The sequence below is a fragment of the Melospiza melodia genome, chromosome 1 (assembly GCF_035770615.1).
Source record: "Melospiza melodia melodia isolate bMelMel2 chromosome 1, bMelMel2.pri, whole genome shotgun sequence".
Taxonomy (NCBI): Eukaryota; Metazoa; Chordata; class Aves; order Passeriformes; family Passerellidae; genus Melospiza; species Melospiza melodia.
The window spans coordinates 25186567-25197132 of NC_086194.1; the positions used below are offsets into that span (position 1 = coordinate 25186567).

Here is a 10566-nt window from a genome sequence, read left to right on the forward strand (position 1 = left end):
ATTTTATCTTAGTGACAAAATTAAAATAATCCTGAAATTTGAATTGTTACAGCTCTGTGTGGTTAATAAAACAGTGTCATTTTCATCATGTAGACTTACGTACAGTAAGATCATTGATTTACCTACTTAAAATTAGTAAATTATTATCCAAAAAACCTCTGCACTCAATTCTGTGAATAAGCCATAAACAGCACAAGGAAGTTAACTAATTTCCTTAAAAATATTTTCAAGAAAAGCTGAAAAAGTAACATTAATAGAACAAAGAGCTGACAAAAATATGGTGGCTGGCTGAAGGTGCATCAAATACCTAGAAAAGATAATTTTTCCATTTCTGATGCTTTTCCTCTACAATGAAAATCCATTTCAAACAGGAAGAACAGTGAAAAAGAAATGTGCATTTTTTCTCAGTAAGCAATTCTTTCAGGAAAAAAACAAGCATAATAGAATCAGCGGTTACTGAAAAAAAAACATATAACACTTATTTTGTCTGCTATAGGAAACCTATTACCACCACTAAATGCCTGCCTGTCTCATTCCTAGCAATGAGACATTCCCCGCTGCTGAAATAAGTATATCAGTAAGGATTTGATGCAGCTATAAAACACTGATCTTGGTGGAAGTCTAGAAACATCTCCCAGAAGAAAAAATCTCAGAAACCTGTTCTATCTTGTAATGACAAACACATCATAATGACACAAGTATGGTGGTTAAAAACTCAGAAGTTCTTGCCCTCATTGTCAGAGATGCCCTCCTTGTTTTCCCCACAAGAAGTTTCTTCAAAACCTTCAAAAAGAAGGAAAATGATGAGTCTTCAGTCTGCTACAGCTATCACTAGCTTTTCAATAATGAAACAAGTAAAACGCTACTTTCTTCATGAGCTTTTAAAACCCATGATTATTTTCAGGAGACAGACTGGAGATGAACGTGTAATCATCATCATGGGTGATCTAGGGACAAAACTGAATACACTTAACAAATAGATACTAATCTAATGCAGCAGACTGCCAGCTGTGAATTGTCTGGGCAAATTCCCAGACAATCCCTGTGGTGGATAAAAGTCTCAGGGACTGTGAAAAGCTTCTGTAAAACTAATCATGGGAAATTAAAAATCTTCATCAGGATCACATCAGATCCCTGCTAGAATTGGCTACCTTGGCAGCACTGCTTTCTTCTTTCTTGTTTCCAGATCACTTGGAGGACTTTCTGTAGATCCCAAGATCTCCTTAGACATCTTGAACACAGGCACAGCCAGGAATCCAGACAGGATTTTATCAGCCTGCAGCCCAGGCCCTGTTACCAGAAGCAGAAAACCCCTAACTCCAGAAATTTCAGCAGTTTCACCATGTTGGTTGCAGCCTGTATGTTGATGATCCTTAGGAAACAATTCACCTGGAAGTTTTGGGGTTTTTTTCCTAGAAATTTCAATTGGTTCTCTCCCCACCAATATTTAGCAGATGAAGAACAATTCCAGAAATAACTTGATTTGGAGGCCAATCCAGATTGCCTGCCAGGATGAGCAATCAGTGCAAAGCTTCTTCTCAGCCAGTGTGCACTAGCTACAGTATTTGATGTGTATTTGCATAATGACAGTAAAATAGTCTTTTTACATTCATGTGTGAGAAGACTTTAATTGTTACAGAGAAGTTACTGTATTAAGCAAACTGCAGAGGTATCTTCAAGCAACCAGCCATGATAAGGAAATGTGCAGTATTAGGTATAAACACAGCCATTATTTCAAGCAAAGCTACAGGAACACGAAAAGTCAGGGAAGACTAACAAGAACACACAGGTCTGTGAATATTTGAAGATTGAAGAAATGTAAAGTTTTCCAAATTACTTACCTTAAAATAGCACCCTACTCCTAAAACAAGGACATGACTGGAAAAGCAAGAGTAACATTAAAAGCAGGTTTGCTTGAACCAACAGGGTACTTAACCTAAACTCACCATTCTTCTGAACAGCCTTTATTCTGCTGATAACATAACTGTGGGCTCGCTTAGTCGTCCAGTTAACAGTTCCATTATTGCCATCAGCAGAGCTTAGCAAAATAGCTTTTCACAATAAAACAAATGCAAAAAAAAAATTAGTCAGATCAACAGACTGCCACAAACAACCTGATCAGATGGGATCAGACACCTTCTACATCATGTTTTGGTTTTAGTCAAAGTTTAAGAACCACAGGTCAAAAAAAACCAGAGGTGTTTGAGTATATAAATATATAATAATATTTCTAACAATAATCTTTTGGACTCCATTTTTCCAAATAAGCTAAGTCTACACTAAATACTTAAATCTCTGCAGACAATTCTGCTGACATAATTGTACTGATAACAAAGATGAAGAAGAGCATTGTCTAATAAATCTATTTGCACAGACAAAACCTCACATACAGACAAAAATATATAAAGTAGCTTTCACTGGAGTGGTATCTTTTGGTTAAAGTAGGAAAATTAAAGTAAGCAAGCTTTGCTTTTATAATGATGCTTATATAAAGACACATGGGACTGACTGCCTTGCAGCCACAACCAATAATCAATTTTGAAAAGAGAACCCATTAAAAATGGCTGCCTACATCCCACACAACTAGAACACAGCCTGAAATCAGCTGGATCCATGCAGCTGAAGGTGGAAGTTTTAAATGCAGTGAGGAGCAAATGATTACTGGAGACAGAAAGCAGCTGTGGAGCTGACAGAAAGATTCCATCTCCCCAGCAGCAGACGTGCCTGAGAAAGCTCCCTCCTCACTTCCCACTTTTTGTTCCTGCTCTTCTGGGATGAATAATAGGTATGCCAGCTGTACAGTTACATGCCAGCTGAAAGTGCAGAGGGAAGGAACTGCAGTCAGATGCTAGGAAAGGGAAAGTGGCCATAATGAGTAGGTATTTTTGTTTTGAAATAGTTTGGGAGTAAGAACTCATGTCAAACCCTGGATCAAAAATGGTTTTGGTCTAGCATCTTAATACCCTTGTAAAAAAAGCAATACCAGAAATATAAAGGAGCAGTACCTGTGTACAGATACACCAGTCTGCAGGAAAAAATGAACACTTATTGGAAAACATGCACAGAACATGAAAGAAGCCTAAATATCTGTGGAAACTTCTGACCTGCCACACCAGGCAACTATTAAATTAGTGATAAGACATTCTTCAAACAGAATTCAGGAGGCCAAACAGATCTGGCTTAAGCAGTAATAAAGATTCACCACACTCAATCTACACACGTAGGACAGATATCTATTATTGATAATTCACACAAAACATCTAAAACTGAATTGAGGATGAAGTGTAATTAAATGAATTTTAATGCACTTTTAATTTTACTTATTTATTAAATTTAATAATTTGATTAATGCAATATTTGCCATACCAACACAATAACGTTTCTAACAACTTTTTTCCTGCTGGACTGATCTGCATATATTGCAAGTCTTAATATAATAACATCCTAGGGACTATGAAATTTAGTACTGCATAGGACTTTGCATAAATTTTAGTAATTCTTGAAAAACTCAAGAAATTCCTAAAAAGATAAAATAAAGTTGCTCCATTATTCCAACAGGATGAGCTGGGCAATCAGAGGCTTGTCAGCTACAAACCAGCACCAGTACCAGACAAAACAATTAATACAAGATTAGATAACTGAATTATTAAATGGAGAATAGTATTAGAGTTGTCAAAATTATTATACTTATCACAGTCCTTATTTAATCCTCATTAAGGATTTCATGTATCTTTTTTGACACTTTTGGTGAGCCCACAAGTTTTTCCTGATAAAGACAGCAATAATAACATTACCCTTAGCTATACAGCTTGTCACTTAACAGTTCACTGGAAAAGTAAATACTAAATCATTTTAGCACATTCAAATGCAATTAAAAAATTAAAAAAAAAATAAAGACAAGTTCCACAATGTGTTTTTCAATATAAATGGTCAGTAACTCTTTCATTTGGGTTCCAAGTTGTGCCAGGTTTGGCTGTGTGGATTGAAGAAGTCACCTGTCTACCTCTCCATGCTGTGCTGCATTTCATAGGGGAAGTGGAAAAGCAACCAGTATGCTTGTTTTCAGATCCTAGAGTTTATAGTGTGATGTTTTCATAAACATCACCACTGAATTGATTTCAAATGACAGATGTGAAAAGCAAGAGAATAGGGCTGCTAAAAAGTTAATTTGTTATATGTTTTCTCTAGTGAGTCTCACAAAGTTTTGGCATCAGCCTTATGTAACTGGGGTGGAAGAAAGATAGGAGAGAGATGGAGATGGGGAGACAAAGAATGACTTGTATGTATCAAATATACTGATAGAATTTGTAGGTAAGAACAAAGGCCAGGAGATTGACAAATAATAGAGATGACAGAAGAGTCTGCATTGTCTGTGAAAAGGTGATCAGTGATATGCAGTTCAATAGAATAAAATGTAACTGCACAGCAGGAACTAAGGCATCAGCATACCAAACACATAGTGTGAGCACACAATTCAGGGATCTCAGCTTGGGTAACAACCTAGAGATGTAAGTCAGGTTGAACAGAGCTTTCACCAGAACACTGGCTAGAACAGCTGACATGTGAACAGCTACATCAAGGAGGAACAGGCAGACTTTATTTTTGTACTTGACACAGATATGATCACTGCTCAAATGCTCTGTCTAGCAGAGCCTTCAAGAAGCAACTGACAACACGAGGAAGGCTCTGGGAAGATCTGAATATGATTAAAAGATGACAAAAGAGACCTTATACTACAGAATGCAGGGATTCAAACTATGCATTTTATCAAAGAGACAGTTTAGAATTAATTTAATCAGCCTTGTACTCACGATGAAAAGAATGTTAATAGTGTCAGGCTCTTCAGTCTGTTACACATGTTGCCACAGTTGCTGGAGAAGCCACCACTGCCTTCAACAGCAGGAGCGTTTCATAGCCCTGTGCCTGGGACTTGAATATACCCAGGTGAAGCATATCACAGTTTTTTCTTCTTTCTCCAATTATGTTTTCTTTAAATTATACCTTAATTATAATTGTGCTGGTTATAAATAAAAATCACATTTGTATTAATTTATGTTCTTTTCTTCCCCTTTTAAAAGTATATTTGCATAAGATTAAACAACCAAATATTTAACAAAGTGGATACTCACAGCAATTTCTGACCACACAACAATCATAAAAGACACAAGTATCATGGACCAATTTTACCTTCCCCATTGCTTTAGTGCACTCTGACCTCCAAGCAGTATCCTGCACCTCCACCTATCCTCTTATTCCTTCTTTGAAGTAGGATCTCAAGCCCATCTCTCCTACTATTAAAGCAGCACACAGCTCAGGCTATCAAACTCAGCCACTTCCCCTCTCTCCTACACCTCCACCTTGCCCTGGGACCTGACATAAACTCATGCTTGCTACTTTGATGCCACAGACCAGGGCCTCTGGCCATGCTTACACTGCCCCTCACTCTCTTACAGCACAACCCCACTGCAAAAAGCTACCCTTGCCCTCCTCCACTGCATATCCCATCTGGCTCAGTCCTCCTTCCTCTGAATTCTGAGCTGGAAGTTCAGATTCATACACAGCACATTCTTCTGAAGGACTGCTGGGAACCACACAGCAGAACAGTTAGAAAAAGACACCATAAGTTGAAGTGAAACATCTGTGAAGAGAGAACCACCTGCAAGGTGCATAGCCCACAGCTGAACTCAGAGCTTGTAGCCAGGCAGTTACTGAGGATCCACTGGATACTTGCCCAGCTGGTCACATCATCCAGTAAAGGAGGCAGAAGTTGCAGCACCCACCTACTCTCCCTTCTCTTCCAACTTCCACGCACCGTCCTCTTGCCTACTAGCTAGTACGTGGCAGAAATTTCCTATTAATTAGAAGGGATTCTCTCAGTGGAAATTCACATTGAAACCGGATATGTTCTAACCCTTTTCAACAACAGCTACTATGTAAGAAACAGGAATTAATTTGTATCAGTTCTCCATCACAGATTGCTCAGGTCCCTCTACATTGAAACTGTTTAAAAGTCCAAATCAACCCCAGGAATGTTTCTCGGCTCTATTCTTATTAATCTTTGTTCAGTAGGCAATGGTTTTCCATCTGTTCCTGTGCTATCCACTGATTACTGTAACATCTGAACATTTCTCCTAAATCATTGAAGTAATGTAACCAAATAAAGCATTTATCAGTCTCACTGGTAAAACTTCAGCATTAGCATTCATGGGAATGCTACAAATTAACTACTTGGAGAACAAAACCCTCATGATTTATTAACAGTAGCATTTACCCATCACCATTCTCCCTCCTACTGCAGGCCTGACAAGAGAAAAATTAGGTTAGCATTTCCACGAAGGTGAGGAAAACGTTGTCAGTTCCTGTGGTTCCAGCCTGAGTGTAACCAAGGGGGTATGACCATGCCACCCTGGTGGCCTGCTATTCCATGATGTCTCACATATTTCTATTATCTTTTGATATGAACTATCAGGGTATCCCTGCAATTGCATTCCAGATTTCAGAGGTAGCAATTGTACTGAAAGACAAGGAATTCAGAAAAGTCATTGGTTTCAATACACTAAGATTTCTGCTTGCTCAGTAGGTTGTTCTTTCTAACTTCTCATTTTCATAGTTTGGACTGTCACTAAAATAACCTACAATTAAAAGACATTTTGGCTGTTTGTATTGCAATTGTAACAACATACAAGATACAGATTCAAATTCCTATGGAAGCAATCAAAAGTAGCAACTGTCTTCTTTCATCTAGAAGTCTGCCAATGAAGATACTCTACACTCATAGTGACTACTGTAAATTTATCACCCTCTATTCAGGAAGAATTCAAAAGCTCTTCAGATGCTGAAAAAAAAACAGATACTCTTGTCTAGGCTTTAAATAACTTTTTTCTTTGATTGGAAATAATCTTTCTTCTAAAGAAAGGGTTTTACTTCAGTGGCTGCAATTCCTGAAGTATTTTAATGAACTTCCAACCAAATCTAAAAACATTAAAGAGCAAAAATAAGCCTCTCTACACACTGAGCAGTTACATCTCCTGCCATAAAGCTGACTTCTTACTGTCTGGCTTTAGGACCTCCAAGATGTCTCCATGTACTGCCTATAAATAATATGTTTCTGTAATGAAAAGCATATTAATGGAACAGCTACCTTTCCCCCTCCTGTAATTACTTATTCAAGTAAGTACCTATTGACAGTAGATTGTATTGACCTGGCTGAGATTAGTAGTGCAGGCAGCATCCTCATAGGCAGGCAGACTTCCAGAGGCTCTCTGAAGGAAACCTGCTTCTCTGCCCTTGTGCTTGCACCACAACAGGAACAAGGGCAGGTGTGCTGTGCTGTTAGCTGGAGAACACCAGAGCATGTGTGAGATGTTCTGCCTCCTTGCACAGGGCGCGGCTTAGCAGAGGAGCGTTGCCAACAGCATTTCTGCTGTCAACAGCAGGGCAGGGATCGGGCTCAGCCTCCTGGGCCCCGCCCCAGGCAGTGATTTCACAGCTCTTCTAAATGGGCATGTCTGCAGCTCTGCTCAAAAGGGGCGTTCCCAGCACACTCTGCATCACCCAGCACACACCAGTGGAAACAATCCCAAACCAGTCCTGGGCAGCACTTACACTTCAGTGAACTATTCCTGTGGGTCAACTAGTTTTGAGCCAGGTGACCCAATGCACAGTGTCACTGTACTAGTTTATTTGTCACCAGGGTAAGCAGCAAATAATCCCTAGCTGAGCAAGGGCTGGAGAATGCTTTCTGGCAGCAGTGCACCCTTGTGACAAATTAATGTGACCACATAACCACAGCTTGCAAAGTGAGAACTAATGAGCTTCTTCCATTTTGACCCCTTTATAGGGAAAGGAGAATGCAATTCCATTTCCCTACAACAAATAAACCGGGGTTCCAGGGACAACATGGGCACTGACAATTAATTCTAAGTGCAGAAATACAGGGCAAAACCACCAGCCACAGTCACTCAAAAGAAGTTTTGATAACTGCTCTCTCTGCAGATACACAATATGGGGGCAACTCATTGCTCTGCCAAACTAATGTGACAGAGAGCTTGTTAGTGTAACTGAGCAACTGAGCAAACTTCTAGGAAGTCTGTTATATAAAGCTAGAGTCAAAGAACACCTGACTAGTTTCTAGTAGAAATGCTTAATCCTATATATCACTTCTCACAATGAAGTCCCATGTTTTCCTAGCAGTGGAGCATCATCAGCTTGCATCTGGGAGTCAATAGCTTCAATATGAGTACTATACTACACCCCTAGGAGCAACTGAAATCACTCTTACAACCTTTAAAGTCTTAATTCTTGTGAAATATCTGGATGATGAAATAATGTTTTGCCTCAAGGAGAATAGGGAGAAGTGAGAGGCAGACAACCCTTCTGAGTTCTGACAGCAGTCATCCTCCTCCAGAAAGCCTTTTGTCATGCATTTTTAAGAAATGCAAAAATCATAAGTAAACTTTCTTTGGTAGATCAAGTGCTGCAACACAAATGGGGAAAAAACTAATCCATATTAGTTGAGGAAAACAAAAAGAAATCTATTTACAAGTCCTGTGCTACTTCTCGCATGCCATTTTGTCTGTCAGATATCTCTTGCCTTGTTAAGTAATGCTGCAGTACTGTAAAGTTTACAGGATTCAAAAGAATGGATTTTCATGCTGGGCAATGCATCTTGGAGCAGCAGACAAGGCTGGAACTTCTTTACTTAGGGAGAATAGAGGGGAGCTCAGGTGAGCTCCTGGGACAGCTTTGTTCAGATCACGAACATACGACAAATCTCCACAAATTTTATATAGATATCTCTTAAAAGAATGTAACTGAACTAAAAGAAACATGAACTAAAGCTCATGCCTCCTTTTTTACATCAGTTTCAAACCACATATTCTTCTGTTTTAACTAATGAAATCTCACTGAACCAACCTTAGAAAGGTCTAAGTGGAAAAGTTATCATGAAAAACCTCTTCCCTTACCATGTAGCCTGGAAAGGACTTGTGGATTAAGCTCACAATTCAGTTTCTAGAAGGTCATTTAGTTGACCTTCGTAAAATACATTATTTCAGTTGATACTGAAAGCTTATTCTCAATTGTCCTAGTTCTTCCTTAGTTGCTATCCCATAACCAGTCATGAAGGGGAAGGCAGAAGAGGTATGAAAAATTTCCTCGTAAGGGAAAAGGAGTCTTGTCTTGCATCTAACAAATGAAGTTTTATCCTCACATTGAACAAATTCACACTTAAGTTCTCATCACATGTTTAATATATCCAGTGCCTCATGTCAATTCTGTGGCTAATAACCTATGACAAGTATGGTCATAAGTAAAAGAAGTACTAAGAGGGTACCTAGATACTATTCAAAAGAAAACAGAGCAGACTGCTTGCAGAAAACACACCACTGACCTCTCAGAACTCAAAATAACCCAAACAGATTTCTTGCTATTAACTTACTCTTGGTGTAACAAGCCTCACAAAGGCAGTCCTGTGGCTGGGCTGCTATTAAGTGTCGGTTGTTTAATGTATTTCACTGTGAAGACACTGCAGGTGAAGAACCTGCATGAAAGCTATTATTTAGCTTTTAGGGACCAGGATCAAGACTTTTTCTGAATTCCTAATTTTGGCTCGGTTGGACTAAGTGGTCAAGAGGGGAAGTAACGGAGAAGAAGGGGAACACTACAGACAGCCCCGTTCACACCGCAGCCCTCTCTCGCGTCAGGCACCAGGTCGAGGCACCGGGGGAGCGCAGCGGGCCCGGCCCAGTCCCCGGGAGCGGAGGCTCCCGCGCCATCCAGCGGCTCCGGGAGCCAGGCCCGGCTCCCGCGCCCTCCGGCACTCCCGCTCCGGCCTCACCCACCGCCCCCGGGCTCCCTCAGCCCGGGCCCCGCCGTGCCGGGAGGGGCTGTGGCGGTCCCGGGGCGCGCAGGCCGCCATCCCCGCGCAGCCTGTGGAGCTTCCTCCGGGAGCCGCCGGAGCCGCGGCACGGGGAGATGCTGGGACAGCCCGGCCCTCGCACTGACAGGGAGCACGGAGCAGCGGGAATGGGGCGCGCAGCCAGCGCAGCCGGAGGGCGAGGCGGGGAGTGGTTCCACCGGGAGGGGACGCGAAGCCCGAGCAGAGGCAGCGCCGCGGCGCAGGCCGGCCGCTGCCGGCGGGGCCCGCCACTGCTCGCCGCGGGGAGACGCGCCGTGACCGACCTGTCAGCAGGAGCGTGGTGAGGGCGCTGTGCGGCCACGGCCCCGCCGCGCAGCACCGCATCGCTCCCCGCTCCTCCGCCTGCTGCTGCCGACACCACCGCCGCCGCATCCTCTACGCCGCCAAGTACCGCTTCTCCTGCCGCCGCTGCCGCCGCCTCGCCCCGCGGCGGCCGCAGCATCCTCCCCTTCCCGCCCCGCTCCTCCCCGCCCCGCCCCGGCCGCCGTCTCCAGGCAGCGCGGCCGGGAGATGCCGGGCATGCCGGGAAGAGCCGCTCGCCGCCATGGCGGGGTGGCCGCGGGGAGCGGAGGTGCTCTATGCGGGCTCCGCGGGGAGCGAGCTCCGCGGGACTCCCCTCCCCTCAGGGCGGGGGCAGAGCGGCTGTG

The 10566-nt window shown here is 42.4% G+C and overlaps 1 protein-coding gene across 8 annotated transcripts in view; it reads right to left on the reverse strand.

Annotated features, from left to right (window-relative positions):
• Positions 1–10326, reverse strand: part of SGCE (sarcoglycan epsilon) — a 31506-nt gene extending 21180 nt beyond the window's left edge. For 3 of the 8 annotated variants that reach the window (XM_063151573.1, XM_063151555.1, XM_063151545.1), the window contains exons 1-2: positions 10183–10326; positions 1947–2051 (exon numbers count right to left, since the gene is read on the reverse strand). In XM_063151573.1, coding sequence (XP_063007643.1) covers positions 1947–2051; positions 10183–10291 — 214 coding nt within the window. In that variant the 5' untranslated portion in view covers positions 10292–10326. The remainder of the gene's footprint in view (positions 1–1946; positions 2052–10182) is intronic. The other 5 variants (XM_063151583.1, XM_063151565.1, XM_063151602.1 and 2 more) reach the window with 5 other exon arrangements.
• Between the last annotated feature and the right edge of the window lie 240 nt (positions 10327–10566).